Source organism: Scyliorhinus torazame, chromosome 7 (assembly GCF_047496885.1).
Source record: "Scyliorhinus torazame isolate Kashiwa2021f chromosome 7, sScyTor2.1, whole genome shotgun sequence".
NCBI lineage: Eukaryota > Metazoa > Chordata > Chondrichthyes > Carcharhiniformes > Scyliorhinidae > Scyliorhinus > Scyliorhinus torazame.
In genome coordinates, this window is record NC_092713.1 from 63,608,329 (window position 1) to 63,628,838 (window position 20,510).

Here is a 20,510-nt window from a genome sequence, read left to right on the forward strand (position 1 = left end):
AACCACTATTTCCGGTTAAATTAAGTTATTTTATTATTATATTTTTTCTTTTAAAAGATGCAATCACTGTCTTTACAGAAAGGTAAAAAGATCTTGCTTCTGGATCCTTCTGGTTGGTTGAAGGGACCTTCAGGCCCAACTTGACGATCAATCTTTTTAAAATCTGGTCGTCTTTAGATGTATTCGCTGGTGAGCTTGGTTGCTGTGTCCTATCTTTCCCATGTACCGAGCTGTGAGAGCTGACTCTGCTGACTATCTCTGAGCTGACGCTGCCCCCTCTTTAAATTCTAGTCTTCCTTAGATGTATTAGCTGTTTTAGCTCGGCTGCTATGTCTTATCTTTCTCATGAACGAGCTGAATGTAAGCTGACTCTGCTTGCTTCTCTTGTGCCTTCTCTGTTTCTCTCTCTCTCCCTCTTGAGTTCTGGTAGTTATTGCTCTGGTCCCTGGGTTTATATTCTCTTTCTAACAGTTATTACGTTTTTATGGCTTTACTGTAAAGTAACTTTTATTTCACTTGGATTATAAAAAGTATTTTTGATCTAAACATTCTAATACAACTAAGTATTCATTTTGACTTGACCTCAGCTCTCCGGTCTCTGATTACATTGTTTCCTTTGTGATATTCAAAGTTCCTTTGTGATATTCAAAATGCTTTGATTTCAAGAGTGGTGTGAATCTTGGTTCCTGTCGTTTCTATTAGTTTTATTTTCCAATTGTGTCCTCCGCTCAATTTTGATTTTAGCTTTAAATTATGTTTCTCGTAGACTGATAGTCTCCAGTTTTCTTTAATTTACCTGGTGTTAGCAAACTTTCTCACCTAGAATTGTCACCAAATTCAATTGAACCTCATCCTTTCCTTTCCAGATGCTTACTAAGATGGTTAATTTTCATGAAGGTGTGAGCCATTGTTTTTAGCTTCATACAAAAATCCTGTTTGGGAGAAGGAATCTGCATTTTATAATCCTACTCTTTGCAGCTGCTGTTAACCCTTCATGGGATCTTTCCCTGTATTCTCTTAAGTTTCTCTCAGACCAGATATTACCAGATTTCCATGTTTCAAATGACACATCTTTCCATATTATCAATTACAGATTCCTACCTAGCTTCTGACCTCTTGCAGCTAACCTATTTATATGGCCAGTCAAATTCTGTTTCTTGTCAATGTTAACCCCCGCCCCCCTCCTCAGAAGGCAGATAGTGGGAGAATCAGCAATGATAATGCCATTCAATGTCATGGGAAGTAACTTAGATTCTCTCTTGTTGGTGACGAGCATCGCCTGACACTTGGCGGCACAAATGTTACTTGCCACTTATCAATCCAATCCAATATTGTCCAGGTCTTGCAGCATTTGGGCATGAACTGCTTCAGTATCTGAGGAGTCGCAAATGATGCTGAACATTGTACAGTCATCTGGGAACATCCCCACTTTCGACTTTATGGTGGCCGGAAGGTCATTGATGAAGTGGCTGAAGGTGGTTGGGCCTAGGACACTAACCTGAGGAACGTGTGCAGTGATGTCCTGGAACTAAGATAATTAACTTCCAACAAATGCAACCATTCTCCTTTGCACCAGGTATGACTCCAACCAACGGAATGTTTTTATTTTCCATGATTCCCATTGGCTCCAGTTTTGCTGTACTCTAAATGCTGCTTGATGTCAAGAGCGGTCTCACCTCACCTCTGGAGCTCCGCTCTTTGGCTGAGGGTGTAATGAGATCAGAAGATGTATGGCCTTTACCCAAACTGAGCATCAGTGAGCAGGTTATTGCTAAGCAGGTGCTGCTTGATAACAACGCTGACCTCTTCCATCACTAATGGTCGAGAATAGACTGATGGGGTAGTGATTGGTCCGGTTGAATTTTTCCTGCTTTTTGTGTACAGGACATGCGTGGGCAATTTTCCACACTGCTGGGTGGATGACCGTGTTTTTGCTGTATTGAAACAGCTTGGCCAGGAATGCAACAAGTTCGGGAGCACAGGTCTTCAGTACTATTGCTGAAATGTTGTCAGGGCCCATATCTTTACAAAATCTGGTGCCTCCAGCTGTTTTTTTTTAATATAACTTGGGAGTGCATTAAATTAGCTACAGATTGACATCTTGTGATGCTGGAGAAGGTGGAGATGAATCATCCGCAAGGCACTTCTGGCTGAAGATTGGTGCAAATGGTGTCCGTTCCCCCGTCCCCCCGTACAAATGATGGGCTCCCTTCCCGAATGAATATTTGTGGAGTCTCCTGTAAGTTTTATTATCCACCATCATTCACAACTGGATGTGGCAGGACTGCAGAATTTAGATCTGATCCATTGGTTGTGGAATTGCTTAGCTTTGTTTGCGCTAGCTGCTTATGCTGTTTGGCACGTAAATAGTCCTGTGTTGTAGTTTCACCAGGTTGACACCACGCTTTTAGATATGCCTGAAGCTGTTTCTGGCATGCCCGCGTGCACTCCTCTTTGAACCAGGGTTGATCCCCTGGCTTGGTAATGGTAGAGTGGGGAGTATGCCAGGCCATGAGGTTACATATTGTGGCCGAGTACAATGCTGTTGATGGTCCACAGTGCTTCATGGTTACCCAATCTTGAGTTGGTAGATTTGTTTTGAAATCCATCCCATTTAACATGGTGGTAGTGTCACAGAACTCATTGGAGGATATCCTCAATGTGAAGATGGGACTTTGTCTCCACAAGGACTATTACCGATACTGTCATGGACAGATGCATTTGTGGTTGGCAGGTTGCTGAAGATGAAGTCAAGTATGTCTTTCCCACTTGGCTCCCTCACCACCTGCTGCAGACCCAGTCTAGCAGCTATGTCCTTTTGGACTCTTGCCAGCTCGGTCTGTAGTAGTGCTACCAACCCGAGATTTGTGGCATAGGTACGGTTGCTGTGATGTGGCACTAAGGACGAGGGTGAGGACAAATGATATCAGCTCTCAGGCTTTGACTTGCACAGGGGTGCCTGCTGTCGCTGCTGCTGTTTGTGCTGGCCATAGAGCCATTGGCGATGGCTCTCAGAGGGTCGGCAGAGTGGCGGGGGATTGAGGGGACAGAGGGAGCAGGGGATAATAAAGCGTTCAAGGAGTTTTGTAGTAGGTTGTATGAGTCTGACCCCAGCTGGGCTGGAGGGGATGAGGCACTTTTAGGGAGGCTGAGTTTCCCCAAGGTGGACGGGGGGGTTGGTAGAAGGGCTGGGGCCCCGATCGGATTGGAGGAAATGGCAGAGTGGCTGAAGGCCATGCAGACGGGTAAAGCCCCAGGGCCAGACGAGTACCCAGTGGAGTTCTATAAAAGGTTCTCTGGGATATTGGGGCCGCTGTTGGTGAGGACATTCAATGAGGCAAGGGAATGTGGGGTGCTTCTCCCGACGATGTCACAGGCCAAAATCTCATTGATCCTGAAGCGGGACAAGCATCCTGAGCTATGCAGGTCCTACAGGCCGATATCCCTACTCAATGTGGACGCCAAACTGTTGGCCAAATTCTTGTCCTCTAGGATTGAAGACTGTGTTCTGGATGTGATTGGGGAGAACTAGATGGGATTTGTTAAGGGTAGGTAGTTGGCCAACGTAAGAAGGTTGTTAAATGTGATTATGATGTGGAGGTAGTGGTCGCAATGGACGCAGAGAAGGATTTTGATTGGGTGGAATGGGAATATCTGTGGGCGATACTGGGGTGATTTGGATTTGGGCGGGGCTTTATTGACTGGGTCAGGCTGTTGTATCAGGCTCCGGTCACGAGGGTACGGACGAACAGGTCAACATTGGACTATTTCAGGCTGCATCGGGGGACGAGACAGGGATGCCCCCTCTCCCCACTGCTGTTCGTGTTGACCATAGAGCCGCTGGCAATTGTGCTGAGAGCCTCAAGGGGCTGGTCCGGGGGTATTGGAACACAGAGTCTCGCTTTACACAGACAATCTGCTCTAGAGGGGCTGGAAGAAATTGAGGATTCTGGGGGAATTTGGCCGGTTTTCTGGGTATAAACTAAATATGGGAAAAGTGAGATGTTTGCGGTCCAGGCAAGGGGGCAGGAGACACGATTGGGGGAGCTGCCGTTTAGGGTGGTAGGGAGAAGCTTTCAATACCTAGGCATCCAGGTGGTATGGGAATGGCTACACAAGTTAAATTTGGCTCGATTAGTAGACCAAATGAAGGATGATTTTCGAAGGTGGGACACGCTCCTGTTGTCACTAGCTGGGAGGGTGCAGACAGTGAAAATGACGGTTCTCCCGAGATTCCTGTTTGTGTTTCAGTGTCTCCCCATCTTTATTCCACGGTCCTTCTTTCAACTGGTCAATAAGATGATCACTGGCTTTGTATGGGTGGGTAAGACCCCGCGAGTAAAAAAGGTGATGCTTGAGCGGAGCCGGGGGGGGGGGGCTGGTGCTGCCAAACTTCAGTAATTATTATTGGGTGGTGAATATAGCCATGATCAGGAAATGGGTGGTGGGGGGAGGGTTGGAGAGATGGATATTATTAGTTTGGAGGGACCCGAGGCCCCCGAAGTCCGAGACCTGGCTAACTGACATGGTTAGCTTTCTCTGTTTAGAGAAAATCAAGTTCGCCTTGAGCGGGTCAATGTTAGGGTTCGCCCAAAGGTGGCAGCCGTTTGTCGACTTCTTTGGGGAAAATTAACCGTCAGCCGAAGGTTGGGGGGGGGTTGGAGGTTAGCTTAGTTTAGAGTAGGGGGTTAATAAAGGTGGAACCTGTAAGGGAGGAGGACGGCTTTTGCACTGTTTATAATTTCATGTACATTGTTCATGTTGTTGTTGTAAAACCATAAATACCTCAATGTTTATTTTTTTAAAAAGAGGTGGGATATATTGCACTTAACGTTGGTGGGGAGGGTCCAAGTGGTGAAAATTAATATTCTGCCGAGGTTCTTGCTTGTCTTTCAAGCTCTCCCGATCTTTATAATAAAGGTATTTTTTCGGAAAGTGGACACTATCATTTCTGACTTAGGCGGGGAAGGTGTCAAGGGTGGGGTGGACCCTGCTACAGAGGCAGCAGATGGGGGTTGGCGTTGCCGAACATGCTTCATTATTATTGGGCGGCGAATGTGGACAAAGTGCGACGCTGGTGGGATGGAGAAGGGTTAGAGTGGGTTCGGATGGAGGAGGAATTTTGTAAGGGGTCTAGTTTGATTGAGAGCTATGTGGACGGCAGCGTTGCCAATGGCTCCAAGTCGGTATTCGAGGAGCCCGGTGGTGCAGTCCACGGTGACGATATGGAGTAGTTGAGGAGGTATTTTAGGGTGGAAGGGATGTCTGTGCTAACGCCACTGCAAGAACCATGGGTTTGAGCCGGGGGGGGTTGGGGTGGATAGTGTATACAGGAGATGGAGGGAAGTGGGACTGGTCAAGGTGAGGGATTTGTATTTGGAGGAAGGGTTCGGCAGTCTGGAGGAGCTAAGGGATAGGTTAGAGCTGCTAAGGGGGAGAGTTCAGATATCTGCAGGTTAGGGACCTTTGTGCGAAAGGACTGGAGGGGTTCCCTAAGTTACCGGGATACACCCTGCTGGAGCTGCTGCTGCTTCCTGATGTAGAAGGGGAAAGAAAAAATGGGGGTATATACAAGTGGCTGGGGGGAGTAGGGAGGCGAGCGGGTGGTGCAGATTAAAGAGAAATGGGGAGTGGAGTTGGGAGGGGAGATAACTGAGGAGTACGGAGTAAGGCACTGATTAGGGTAAATGGGGCCTCCTTGTGCAAGGATGAGCCTGATAGTTTAAGGTGGTGCACATGTGACTCTGGCGAGAATGTGTGTTCTTTCAGGGGGGTAGTAAATGAGTGAGAGGTGTGGGCGGGGGCCAGCAAATCATGCACACCCATGTGCGTGTGTTCGCGGGCTTAGCCAGGATAGTGGAGGAGGTGGAAGTGGACCCGGATCCTTTGGTGGCGATATTTGTGGTTTCGGAGAAGCTGGAGCTCATGGCGAGGAGGAAGGCCGATGTCTTAGCCTTCGCCTCTCTGATTGCATGGTGGCGAATTTTGCTGGAGTGGCGGTCGGCATCGCCACCAGGGGTAGCGGCTTGGTTGGGTGACCTGTATGACTTAATGCGATTAGAGAAGATGTTGAGGGCTCTTCAGGGGGGGTTTGAGGAAAGATGGATGTTTGTGACCGTGTTTGAGGGGCTGTTCGTTGCGGGGGAGGTGGGGGTGTACATTCTGCACCCTTGCCACCCTCAGTGCTTTTTTCAAGTTATGTTCAACATGCAGAAGTGCGGGTTCATCAGCGGGAGAGGGGGAAACGCGATACATGGTAACCAGTCGGAGACTTCCTTGCCCATGTTTGACTGGATGTTTCACCAATGTTGAGGACTACCAAGTCAACTCCCTCTTGATTGTGCACCTCTGCGCCACCACCTCTATTGGGTCTGTCCTCCCAGAGAGACAGGACATACCCAGGGATAGTGGATCTGCTCAGTTTGAGGTCCAGCATGTTTTTCCTTCTTGTTCCCTCCACCTGCCGCAGACGGATGGTATTGTGGGAGTATAACCTGTCGGACTGTTGCTTGACTAGTCTGAGACAGTTCTCTCAATTTTGGCACAAGTCCCCAGATGTTACTAAGAAGGATTTCATAGGGCTGACCGAGCTCTTATTGTTTCCGGTGCCTAGGTCAATGCAGGGCGGTCTCTCTGGTGTTCTTTGTTGACTTGTTGCTGAATACAACTGAGGTATGTTGCTCTTTTTAGCCTTAGTTTATTAGCTCTGATTATGTCACCTTTGCTCACGAGTCGCCAGGTATCTTTCTGATACTGCCACGTGGTTCAAGCTCAAGTTATGATTAAGTCAGCACACCGCTTAGTAAGATTGAAATCAACGGTCATTTATTATATACAACAATTAATGCTTACACAATAATCCTACTATCTATATCGAAACCTACCACTACTGGCCAATACTTAACTTTAGGAGGGGCCCACCAGGTCAGGGAAACGAATGGCTTATCGAATTGGATCTGGCCTGCAGGATTCAAAAGGCTGATACGGGTCGATGGCTAGGAATCTATCGGGTAGTGATCGCTGGAGTCAAACTTACGGTTCTTTGCTGAAGGTTCTTGCGAAGGCTGCAAGCAGGTGAAGAAGGGAGAGAGAGAGAGATCTGAACTTGGCCCCTCACTTTATAGGGCCCAGGGGCTTCCCGCCTCTCGGGGCGGCCCTTGACCCTGAATCCCAAGTGATTGGACTTGTTCCCAATCACTGGGTTCGATATGTCCAATAACGGGGCGATTCCTCGATCGGGGGGTGGTCGTTCCCCTGTCTTTGTTTCGGCCACTGCAGGCGCCGACCGGTCTGGCCCGGCATTCAATTGCTAATATGTTGCAATTGTTCCCGGGGATAGCCGATTAAACTGCAGATGTCTGGGTTGATGTGCTGCTAATAGTCTTGAGTATCAATCTGGGCCGACTTCCCCAGAGCCGAATACGCTATTCTGTCTGCAACTGTCCGTTTGTGTCCTGTTGGCTGCTTTTCCCATCAGCCTTTTCGGTTAGCCATTTTAAATCGGGTTTTGGCCAAATTAATAGGGAATCAGCCATTTTAGGTGGCTACAGGTGCTTGCTGGCTATTTCAGAGGGCATTTAAGCATCAACCACATTGCTGTGAATCTGGAGTCGCATGTAGGCCAGACTTAAGTAAGTACGGCAAATTTCCTTTTGAAGGATATTGGGTTTTTATAACAATCGACATGTTTGGATAGACTCCTGATTAAAGGTAAAGTCTTTGGGTCTGCATGTATGTACACATTTTTGAGGTTTTATAACCCCTAATAGTAAAGAGATGGGTTAAACATTTCATGATTTGAGGGGAGGAAAGCAGCAAGTAGGAAAATACTTTGTTCCTAGCAAGTGGTCCAGGGACATAGGCACAGAGAAAAGACAGGAGAGCGAGTTTGTGTCAAAGAGTGAACGGATTTTCAGACCTGAGAAGAAAACATTACAAGATTATTGAGATAATTGACTGAACAGTCCATTAAAGAACTCCGTCAAGCTGGGCAGCACGGTGGCGCAGTGGCTAGCACTGCTGCCTCACGGTGCCGAGGTCCCAGTTTCAATCCCAGCTCTGGATGACTGTCCGTGTGGAGTTTGCACATTCTCTGTGGGTTTCGCCCCCACAACCCAAAGGATATGCAGGGTAGGTGGATTGGCCACGCTAAATTGCCCCTTAGTTGGAAAAAATGAATTGATACTCTTCATGTTTCTTAAAAAGAACACTGTAAAGTGATCAGTTTAGCAAAGGTGCTACTGGATGACTGAAAGTGTGGGTTTGAGTACCTTTTGGGATCTATAAGAGTTAGGGGGAAAGCATAGAGTGAGGCTTGGGGATGCACCAAAAGAAAACTTTGTAACTGTGTGCCAATCTCAATTGAGAAGGCCTTGCGAGTCAAGCTAATGGTAACTCTTCACTGATGTGTATGTCTAAAGATATTGCTGGGGTAAAGGAATAGTGTGAATTTGAAGCCGAGCTTGTTTGTGTTGACACCTTTGCCTTGTGTAATATTGTTCATTTTTTCTTGTTTAATACATATTTTATTCTTTGTGTTAATTAATCAGAACCCTATGAATTTGTTCAGTTCCTTTTTTTTTAAATAGTTGGGGTCTATCAAGCCAGCTTATGACTTGTCCAGTATTAACAGCAGCTGAGATTGTAACACTACTATCCAGATATCCCATCCACATGTCTAGCCTCAACCAGGATACTGTCTCAATCTGAATGATTCTCTTCCGTTCTGATCCACTGAGCTGTAGAAATTATATACCCCTGAGTGTTTGTTACCATTGGCCAACGAATTAGAATTAATGAATGAAACTTTAGGACCAGTTATTTCCATGTAACTTCATTCAGATCCCTCTCCTTTGCAGGTGGCAGGTACAACGTGGAGTGGTAGCCATTCCCAAGAGTGTCAATGCAGGACGAATTGCACAAAATCTACAGGTAACATAATAGATGATTCATCATCAATGTCAAAAGTAGCTCTATTTATACTCTCTAACTAGTAAAGCAACAGCAGAGATGGAAGTTCATTAAGTTAATTTTACATATAGAAATAAAGATTCTCCTCTCGTTTTCATAATATATTCAGTGATTCGTGTTACCTTATGATCTTGTAGTGAAAAGACCACTTGCAGATGAGACCACTTCCATTCCACCCATGTTAATTAGGCCATATGGAGAGGTCCTAGTAACCCCTCCCTTGTAGTATCCAACTGTTGTTTTATTTGTTTCCGGGTTTTTCATCAACCCAAATCACTAACACTGAAGATGAGTCTCATGGCTTTTCTCTGCACGGTAACCAGTGCTTAAATGTTAATGCTTTTACTTAAATGTCTGTATCTTGGCCACCAGAACTGGATGCAAAAGTGATAACACTTAGGTATTTATTACACCTTGACATGCTTCCTTGTAAAATTCTGAGTTAATTTCTAATCCTCTGCCTTCCTACTGTACAGATGACCAGTGCGTGCACCCAGCTATCTGCTGACTTTTGCATTATCTTTCTGCTGGTAGTTTTTATTGAAATCACTCTTAAAACACAAAATTGCCCCATCTGTTCAAGTGGGATACAATGTTCTGACTTCGGCCCTCTCTGTTCCTCTTACTCATGGACTCCATCATGAATCCTCAATGTCATAGAGGAAGGAAAACGTTGCCTTAAATTCCCCCACAAGCTCATTTTATCAAGACCTGACGCTAAAAAGAAAAATCACAGGAAAATAAAAATGAATTGTGAACAGCATCTAGCCAGCTTCTGTTACATTTTCCCTGTGAACCTGCATTCTGTGCTGTCCATGTCTCTCCCTTGCAATTGCGCTATCTTTCCTTCCAATCTCACTCCAGTTGCCAAATAATCTGAAACACTGCAAATAATTGGCACCAGACAGCTAAAACAAGGGCTGGTACTATCAGATCATAAAGCATTCAGTGATTGTGTAGAGTTCCTAGTCTTTCACCATTTAAGAAAATATTCTCTTTACCTAAGCCAAAGTGCATGACCTCTCATTTTTCTCCAGTTAAACTCCATCTAATGGAGTCTAGCTCACTCACCTACTCTCCATCCACTTGGTAATTTCCTACTCCCATCTATCTTATTGTGATTTCTAACTTGGGTGTCTTTTCACAACACCCTGCTCTTTATCCAAGTCATTGTGTGTGTGTGGGGGGGGGGGGGGGGGGCAGGATAACTAAGGGCCCCAGTCCAGATCCCTAGCAAATATTTTCCTTCATTTTTGCTAAATAATTTCTTGTGGAATCTTGATCAGATGCCTTCTCCAAGTCTATATAGTCCCCTCCATAAACACACCCCTGTCAACCAGGCTACCACCACAAAAATATTTTTGACTGGTTTAATCGGACATGACCAACCCTTAATTGTACTCTTTGATAAACCGCTACTTGTCCCAATGGTCAGTCAGAGTTTCTGATGGATTATTTTAATAAAGTGGAAATCATTAAAACCTTTGCAAATGAGGCAGTATTTTGCTTTCTTTCAGCAATTTCTTACCTGGGGGCTTCGGACAAACAACTACAACACCCAGATCAAAGGAGTTGCAGGCAACCTTTTGCTTGTTCTCTGTCAAAGTCACTTTTAGATCAAGTATATGACAACCTGTTTAGGAAGGAATTGCTCGTGTGCTATATCTTTCCACCACCCCCTCCAATTACTTCAGTGTGGCAATGCTACTGAAAATAACAATATTTATTACTTTTGAGTCATTTTATCCACAAGTAAGGCTGCCAATTGTGTAACACTGGAAAGTCTTCAGAATTCTGCAATTGCTTTTCTCTTCTAGGTGTTTGATTTCACCCTGACTGAAGATGAGATGAAAATAATTGGAACTCTCAACAGAAACTGGCGTTATCTTGTTCCAAAAATTAAAGTAAGTATGCATGGCCTCCCTGTGCCCCCTGCACAAAACTTCTGTCCACTCCAGCTGCATTGATCCATCATATAAATCTGTCTGCCAAATACAACCTGTAATCTGGACAGATGAATTTCTGTCTTGAGGTTAAGATTGCAATAATTGATTCACATGGATAGCTAGAGTTACTGTCCTTTCCAAATCTGTGCCCACCTGCACCCAGAATAAATGTCTCCATCTTTACTATAAAATAAGGAAACAAGCTTTTTAAGATATTCTTTTTTTCACCTCCTTGGCTTTGTCATGACCAGAGTTAATTACAAGAGCAGATTTTCTCCCTGCTGAATTTAAACTTGATCTGCTGTGGAGAGTCAGCATAGTGGCAGCATCTATTGAGTATGTTCTTTGTTCTACTTTCTGGTAATTCTTCTCTTTGGATGTCCTCAGAAGTAGCTTGGAATTTTTGTCATTAGCTAAATGACAGCTGAATTACCTTTGGACAATTCTGTTATTATTTGAATAAGCATTTTAAGAATTGGCAGAGTATTGAAAGTCTCTTTCTAAAATTTGCGATCACTAAAATGTAGCAGAAATATTAAACAGTTAACAAATTATTTTTTTAAATATAAATTTAGAGTACCCAATTCTTTTTTCCAATTAAGGGGCAATTTAGCGTAGCCAGACTTCCGTGTGCGGCGATGACCAGCTGAGTCGCACGTTTCGGCAGCTCCCGGGGAAACGGACTTCTGGGCTCTTGATAGGAGCCCCAACGGCAATTTTGACGGCTAAAAACACTGTGCGGTAAACCAGAAGGGAATCCCCCTGGATACGGATGAAAAAAGGAGGAGAAAGTGGCCGGATTGCAGTGGATCCTTTAGTACAGCAGCAAGGAAGGCAAGCAAAAACCAAGATGGCGTCGGAAGGTGGCAGTTTAACATGGGGCCCTGAACAACAAGAGTTCTTGAAATGCTGTGTGGAAGAGATCAAAAAGGAAATGAAGAAAGAGCTGTTGGCCCCGATACTACAGGCGATCGAAGGGCTAAAGGAGGAACAAAAGACCCAGGAGCGGGAAGGCAAAGGCAGCCGAGAATGAGGACGACATACAGGGCCTGGTGGTGAAGACGGAGACGCATGAGGCACATCAGAAACTGTGTGGAAAGGTTGGAGGCACTGGAGAACAACGCAAGGAGGAACAACCTGAGGATTCTTGGTCTTCCTGAAGGTGCGGAGGGAGCGGACGTCGGGGCATATGTGAGCACGATGCTGCACTCGTTAATGGGAGCGGAGGCCCCGGCGGGTCCGTTGGAGGTGGAGGGAGCAGACAGAGTGATGGCGCGAGGACCGAGAGCAGGAGAAATTCCCAGAGCCATAGTGGTGAGATTCCTCCGTTTTAAGGATAGAGAAATGGTCCTTAGATGGGCAAAGAAAACTCGGAGCCCTAAATGGGAGAACGCGGTGATCCGCGTTTATCAACACGAGTGCGGAGGTGGCGAGAAGGAGGGCGAGCTTTAATCTGGCCAAGGCGGTGCTTCATAAAAAGAAGATAAAATTTGGAATGCTGCAACCGGCAAGACTGTGGGTCACATATCGAGGGAGGCACCACTACTTTGAGGCGGCGGATGAAGCGTGGACTTTTATTGTGGAAGAAAAACTGGAATGAGCGTGTTATTAAAAAGAACGTTTGAACAAAGTGGTGGGGCGAAGAGGGGGTTAAAAAGGGGGGAAAGAGGAGTTTTATGTACTAATCCTGCGATGCGGTAACTTTTCTCTCTTCCACAGGTGGTGATAAGGGGAGGTGGAGGAGATGGGGTGTTGGCCATTGGGGGCGGGGCCAAGGGAGAAGCGCGGGCTTGGTTCCCGCGCTATGATAATCGGGAATAGAGAAGCAGGAAGGAGGGGGCGTCGCACGGTGCGAGCCGAGGTCACTGGGGGAAGCCGAGGTCGGCCAGAGTTTGCTGACTTCTGGGAGCAACATGGGGGGGGAGTAATTACACTAGCGGGGGATCTAGCGGGGGGGGGTGGGAGGGGGGAATTACTGGGTTGCTGCTGCTGGGGAGAGTGGGGAGCTGGTATGGGAGGGGATGGGCGGGGGGGGGGGGGGGGCACCGCCTGGGAGAGATACAGCTGCGTGGGAACCGGGTGAGGAGCTGGAAAAAGGGATGGCTAATCGACAAGGGGGGGGCGGGCGGTAGGAAGCCCCCCAACCCAGCTGATCACGTGGAATGTGAGAGGGCTGAACGGGCCGATAAAGAGGGCACGGGTACTCGCACACCTTAAGAAACTTAAGGCAAATGTGGTTATGTTACAGGAAACGCACCTGAAACTGATAGACCAGGTTAGGCTACGCAAAGGATGGGTGGGGCAGGTGTTCCATTCGGGGCTAGATGCGAAAAACAGGGGGGTGGCTATATTAGTGGGGAAGCGTCTAATGTTCGAGGCAAAGACTATAGTGGCGGATAACGGGGGCAGATACGTGATGGTGAGTGGCAAACTACAGGGGGAGACGGTGGTTTTGGTAAACGTATATGCCCCGAACTGGGATGATGCCAATTTTATGATTTACGCATTCCGGACCTAGAGATGGGAAAGCTGATAATGGGGGGAGATTTTAATACGGTGTTGGAACCAGGGCTGGATAGGTCGAAGTCCAGGACTGGAAGGAGGCCGGCAGCAGCCAAGGTACTTAAAGATTTTATGAAGCAGATGGGAGGTGTAGACCCGTGGAGATTTAGCAGACCTAGGAGTAAGGAGTTCTCGTTTTTCTCCTATGTCCATAAAGTCTACTCGCGAATAGACATTTTTGTGCTGGGTAGGGCATTGATCCCGAAGGTGAGGGGAACGGAGTATACGGCTATAGCCATTTCGGATCACGCTCCACACTGGGTAGACTTGGAGATCGGGGAGGAAACAGGGCGCCCACCCTGGAGAATGGACATGGGACTAATGGCAGATGAGGGGGTGTGTCTAAGGGTGAGGGGGTGCATTGAAAAGTACTTGGAACTCAATGATAATGGGGAGGTCCAGGTGGGAGTGGTCTGGGAGGCGCTGAAGGCAGTGGTTAGAGGGGAGCTGATATCAATAAGGGCACATAAAGGAAAGCAGGAGAGTAAGGAACGGGAGCGGTTGCTGCAAGAACTTGAGGGTGGACAGACAATATGCGGAAGCACCGGAGGAGGGACTGTACAGGGAAAGGCAAAGGCTACATGTAGAATTTGACTTGCTGACTACGGGCACTGCAGAGGCACAATGGAGGAAGGCACAGGGTGTACAGTACGAATATGGGGCGAAGGCGAGCAGGTTGCTGGCACACCAATTGAGGAAAAGGGGAGCAGTGAGGGAAATAGGGGGAGTGGGGGAGTGAGGGATGAGGAAAGAGAGATGGAGCGGGGAGCAGAGAGAGTGAATGGAGTGTTCAAGACATTTTATAAAAAATTATATGAAGCTCAACCCCCGGATGGGAGGGAGAGAATGATGGGCTTCTTGGATCGGCTGGAATTTCCCAAGGTGGAAGAGCAGGAAAGGGTGGGACTGGGAGCACAGATCGAGGTAGAAGAAGTGGTGAAAGGAATTAGGAGCATGCAGGCGGGAAAGGCCCCGGGACCGGATGGATTCCCAGTCGAATTCTATAGAAAATATGTGGACTTGCTCGCCCCGGTATTGACGAGGACCTTTAATGAGGCAAAGGAAAGGGGACAACTGCCCCCGACTATGTCTGAAGCAACGATATCGCTTCTCTTAAAGAAGGAAAAGGACCCGCTACAATGCGGGTCCTATAGACCTATTTCCCTCCTAAATGTAGATGCCAAGATCCTGGCCACGGTAATGGCAATGAGAATAGAGGAATGTGTCCCGGGGGTGGTCCACGAGGACCAAACTGGGTTTGTGAAGGGGAGACAGCTGAACACTAATATACGGAGGCTGTTAGGGGTAATGATGATGGCCCCACCAGAGGGGGAAACGGAGATAGTAGTGGCGATGGATGCCGAGAAAGCATTTGATAGAGTGGAGTGGGATTATTTGTGGGAGGTGTTGAGGAGATTTGGTTTTGGAGAGGGGTATGTTAGATGGGTGCAGCTGTTGTATAGGGCCCCGATGGCGAGCGTGGTCACGAATGGACGGGGACCTGCATATTTTCGGCTCCATAGAGGGACAAGGCAGGGATGCCCTCTGTCCCCATTATTGTTTGCACTGGCGATTGAGCCCCTGGCGATAGCGTTGAGGGGTTCCAAGAAGTGGAGGGGAGTACTTCGAGGAGGAGAAGAACACCGGGTATCTTTGTATGCGGACAATTTGCTACTATACGTGGCAGACCCGGCGGAGGGGATGCCAGAAATAATGCGGATACTTGGGGAGTTTGGGGATTTTTCAGGGTATAAATTGAACATGGGGAAAAGTGAGTTGTTTGTGGTGCATCCAGGGGAGCAGAGTAGAGAAATAGAGGATCTACCGTTGAGGAAGGTAACAAGGGACTTTCGTTACCTGGGGATCCAGATAGCCAAGAATTGGGGCACATTGCATAGGTTAAATTTAACGCAGTTGGTGGAACAAATGGAGGAGGATTTCAAGAGATGGGATATGGTATCCCTGTCACTGGCAGGGAGGGTGCAGGCGGTTAAGATGGTGGTCCTCCCGAGATTCCTCTTTGTGTTTCAGTGCCTCCCGGCGGTGATCACTAAGGCTTTTTTTAAAAGGATTGAAAAGAGCATCATGGGTTTTGTGTGGGCCGGGAAGACCCCGAGAGTGAGGAAGGGATTCTTACAGCGTAGCAGGGATAGGGGGGGGGCTGGCACTACCGAGCCTAAGTGAGTATTATTGGGCTGCTAATATTTCAATGGTGAGTAAGTGGATGGGAGAGGAGGAGGGAGTGGCGTGGAAGAGATTAGAGAGGGCGTCCTGTAGGGGGACGAGCCTACAGGCTACGGTGACAGCCCCATTGCCGTTCTCACTGAGGAACTACACCACAAGCCCGGTGGTGGTGGCTACACTGAAGATTTGGGGACAGTGGAGACGGCATGGGGGAAAGACTGGAGCCTTGGGGGGGTCCCCGATAAGAAACAACCATAGGTTTGCCCCGGGGGGAATGGATGGGGGATATGGAATGTGGCAAAGAGCAGGAATAACGCAACTGAAAGATCTGTTTGTGGATGGGAAGTTCGCGAGTCTGGGAGCGCTGACCGAGAAATATGGGTTGCCCCAAGGGAATGCATTCAGGTATGTGCAACTGAGGGCTTTTGCGAGGCAACAGGTGAGGGAATTCCCGCAGCTCCCGACACATGAGGTGCAGGACAGAGTGATCTCAAAGACATGGGTGGGGGGTGGTAAGGTGTCAGATATATATAGGGAAATGAGGGACGAAGGGGAGACTATGGTAGATGAACTAAAAGGGAAATGGGAAGAAGAGCTGGGGGAGGAGATCGAGGAGGGGTTGTGGGCAGATGCCCTAAGCAGGGTAAACTCGTCCTCATGTGCCAGGCTAAGCCTGATTCAGTTTAAGGTATTACACAGGGTGCATATGACTGGAGCACGGCTCAGTAAATTTTTTGGGGTGGAGGATAGGTGTGCGAGGTGCTCTAAGCCCAGCAAATCATACCCATATGTTTTGGTCATGCCCGGCACTACAGGGGTTTTGGATGGGGGTGACAAAGGTGCTTTCAAAAGTAGTGGGGGTCCGGGTCGAACCAAGCTGGGGGTTGGCTATATTTGGGGTTGCACAAGAGCCGGGAGTGCAGGAGGCGAGAGAGGCCGATGTTTTGGCCTTTGCGTCCCTAGTAGCCCGGCGCAGGATATTGTTAATGTGGAAAGAAGCCAAGCCCCCGGGGGTGGAGACCTGGATAAATGACATGGCAGGGTTTATAAAGCTAGAGCGGATTAAGTTCGTTCTAAGGGGATCGGCTCAAGGGTTCACCAGGCGGTGGCAACCGTTCGTCGAATACCTCGCAGAAAGATAGATGGAATGGAAAAAAGGCAGCAGCAGCAGCCCAGGATCGGGGTGGGGGTGGGGGGGGGGGGGGGGGGGGGGCGGGGGGGAGAACCAGAAGGACTCTCAGGGTTGTTAATATATGCTGTATAATATGTATAGGTCGTTGCGACAGATAATTATATATTGGACTGTTAAATTATATTTTTGGAGAGTGTTACTTATGATAAGGCAGTTGCCAATTAGGGTTAGTTTTCATTTTTGTTATTTATTATTTATTCATTTTTTTGTTTATAAAATAGGTCATTGTTATTTGTGTTGTTATAATATTGTGTAAAGGATGCACAATGTACTGTGTTGGTTGACCAAAAATTTTCAATAAAATATTTATTTAAAAAAAAATTTAGCGTGGCCAATCCAACTACCAGGCAGATCTTTGGGTTGTGGGGTGATACCCACTCGGATATGGAAAGAATGTGCAAACTCCATATAGACAATGGGCTGGCATCGAACCCGGGTCCTCTGCACTGCCCCTTTAATTAACAAATTAGGTTGTCAAAATATTTCTTGCACTAATCCTTTTTTCCTCCCCTTGTTAATGCAGATTGGTGGAAAATTTGTACCCAGAGATGCAGAGCATCCCGATTACCCTTTCAATGATCCATATTAATATCTGCTGGATGAGATGCTTCTGCCTTGATGTATTTGTGCCATCATGCAAAGAAATACTTTGCCTGTTTAAACGGGAATGTTTGAAGAATCTTCTGAATCAATACCACAATTTGTAGCTTCTAGATACTTTGCTAATTTTATAAAAACTTCAAATGTTTGAAAATGAAATTGCTGTTACTGGAGAAAAGTCATGGAAACTTGAATTCAGATCTTCCTCATTCCCATCTTTTTATATAAAAGCTGACTTTTAGAGAAACCACTTGAATTTCTACTGCTCAACGCAAACAAAAAATCACTGTATATCTAATGAAACTAGCTTTTGGTGTAAGGAATTTGGTGAATGAAAACTTTGCCCATAGTAAGCAATCCAAACTATTACACCTCAATGTTGGCTGTGCTGATTTGGGATGGAGAAATTGTTTTTGTAATAAAAATATTTATTCATCCAGATGCTGTTCGGAAGTGTACATCCTTTTTGTGGGGGATGTTTACTTTAAACGCAAGTTATTTTTATCACCACCATTCCTCCTTCCACTCCTTGAGATACAATATCTCCTAGCCATTCTGATTCAGTAAAAGATTCATTTCCAATGTCTTGACTGGGCTTGAATGATGGAGCAAACTGTTTCTTATTACAGTTTCTTTACTATTTAATTGATGACTAAACCATAAGACAAATAACCAGCATAAACCATTTTGCCCCTTGTGCCTAATCTGCCATTCAGTAAGATCTTGGCTGATTTGATTGTGGACTTCCTGTCTCTATAAACCTTACTAATTTGTCTTGCTCAGCCTTGAATATATTCAATGACCAGCCTTCAATGCTCACTAGAGTAGAGAATTCCAAAAATTAACAACATTCTGAGAAGAAATTCTTCCTCATTACCTTAAATGGGACACCCATTGTTTATAAACTTTCTCATAGTTGTAGATTCCCCGATGAGGGGAAACATTCAGCATCTAACTCGTCAAGCACTACCTTGTCATGCCCTGACAAGCACTACCTTGTCATGCCCAAGTTTCAATAAAATTCTCTCATTTTTCTAAATTCCAATCAGTATAGTTCTAACATGCTCAACCTTTCCTCACAAGACAACTGCTTCATGGCAGGAGTTAATCTAGTGAGCCTTCTGAACTGCCTCTAATGCAAATTTATCTATATTGGCTACAGTACAACTTCTTCTTCCAAAGCATTAACATAGATTGTAAATAGTTGAAGTTCATGCACTTTTTCTTGTGACACTCCACTAGTTAATTTGTTACAACTTGAACATCACACCTCACTCCTGTTGGTCAGCCATTTTTTTATCCATATAATTAGCCCCCACACCTTGAGCTCATGTTGTATGGTAATCTTTTATGTGGAATGTTATCGAGTGCCTTTTGGAAATCCAGATACATTGCATCTGCTGGTTCCCCTTTATCCACCCAGCTTGTTAAATCCTCAAAGAACTCTTAATAAATTTGTCAAACACTATTTCCCTTTCATAAAACGCACCTTGACTATTATGGGGCTGGTTTAGCACACTGGGCTAAATAGCTGGCTTTTAAAGCAGGCCAGCAGCACGGTTCAATTTCCATACCAGCCTCCCTGAACAGGTGCTGGAATATGGCGACTAGGAGCTTTTCACAGTAACTTCATTTGAAGCCTACTTGTGACAATAAGCGATTTTCATTTCATTATAATGTTCAAAGTGTCTCTTCAATATTGTGTTTTAGCATTTTCCCATCACTGGTGTTAGGCTAACTGGCCTATAGTTACCTGCTTTCTGTCTCCCTCCTTGAGTATTGGTTTTGCACCTGCAGTTATCCAATCTGCTGGGACCTTTCCAGAATCTAGAGAATTTAAGAAGTTTGAACCAATGTATCCACGATCTCTGCAGTAGAACCTAGGCTATAAGCATCAAGTCTAGGAAACATGTCCACCTTTTGTTCCATTAGTTTTCCAAGTATGGTTTTTCTGGTAATGGCGATTATGTTCCGTACTCCCTCCTTCCCCTTGATTTTCTACAGCCCAGCTATGGTGTGTTTCCATTTGAAAAAGCAAATATAGTAGCAGACCATTTAGATCCTTGAGCCTATTCATCAGTAAATTAGATCACTGTTGATCCATGACAAACTTCATATTATGTACATGCATCAGCTTAACACTCAGTTGAGAACGACTTGTGACTTGAATTAATCTAATTTGTGAATTGAGCATTCAATCTACTTCACTAATTAACCCATGAAGAAGGGCTCCAAAATGTGCAAAAAGGAAATAGCAGAGATTACCATACGCTGGATGGATGAGTTTTAAAAGCCAGATTCCAAAATATAAACTTTGAATTTAATGGTTACTTTCCCCAAAAGATCTGTTGAATCCTTGAAGTCTATATCAAGAAATTATTCCATGGACGTTCTTTCAATCACAATGAATTTCTGAAAGTAGGAACACACTTTAGTGATTTTTTTTTTGAATCAGCAGTTAGTAAATTTATAATGTCCTGCTTTGTGGAATGTTCTTTTATTTACTTCGATACATCGGATTCTTCTGCTTTGATTATAAACATTTTAATTGTAAGACTCTTGAGTATTAATAAAAGTGGAAAAAGTGTATTCCTGTACTTATTTACATATAAGCAACTGATAAAGTGTCTGCCCATCAGTAATGTTGGATTCCGATTCTAAACAGCTGGCTTGTAATGTAGAACAAGGCCAGAAGCGGGTTCAATTCCCGTACCAGCCTCCCCGAACAGGCGCGGGAATGTGCAGATGAGGCTTTTCACAGTAACTTAATTGAAGCCTACTTGTGACAAGCGTTTATTATTAAATTCCGCCCTATTCGCATAACCCCACCAAACCTGCATATCTTTGGACACGTGGCCAATCCACATAACCTGCACCCCTTTGGACTGCGGGAGGAACCGGAACACCTGTAGGAAACCCACACAAACACAGGGAAATGTGCAAACTCAACACAGTCACCCAAGGCTGGAATCAAACCCAGGTCCCTGGTGCTGTGAGGCAGCAGTGCTAACCACTGTGCCACCTGGTTTAGAAGAAATAGCACGTGTATGTGAAAA

At 45.9% G+C, this 20,510-nt stretch overlaps 1 protein-coding gene across 2 annotated transcripts in view; it reads left to right on the plus strand.

The window, feature by feature from the left end:
* Positions 1–20,041, plus strand: part of akr1a1b (aldo-keto reductase family 1, member A1b (aldehyde reductase)) — a 45,560-nt gene extending 25,519 nt beyond the window's left edge. For both annotated transcript variants that reach the window (XM_072510809.1, XM_072510810.1), the window contains 3 exons: positions 8,859–8,931; positions 10,788–10,874; positions 17,378–20,041. In XM_072510809.1, coding sequence (XP_072366910.1) covers positions 8,859–8,931; positions 10,788–10,874; positions 17,378–17,443 — 226 coding nt within the window. In that variant the 3' untranslated portion in view covers positions 17,444–20,041. The remainder of the gene's footprint in view (positions 1–8,858; positions 8,932–10,787; positions 10,875–17,377) is intronic.
* The last annotated feature ends 469 nt before the right edge of the window (positions 20,042–20,510 follow it).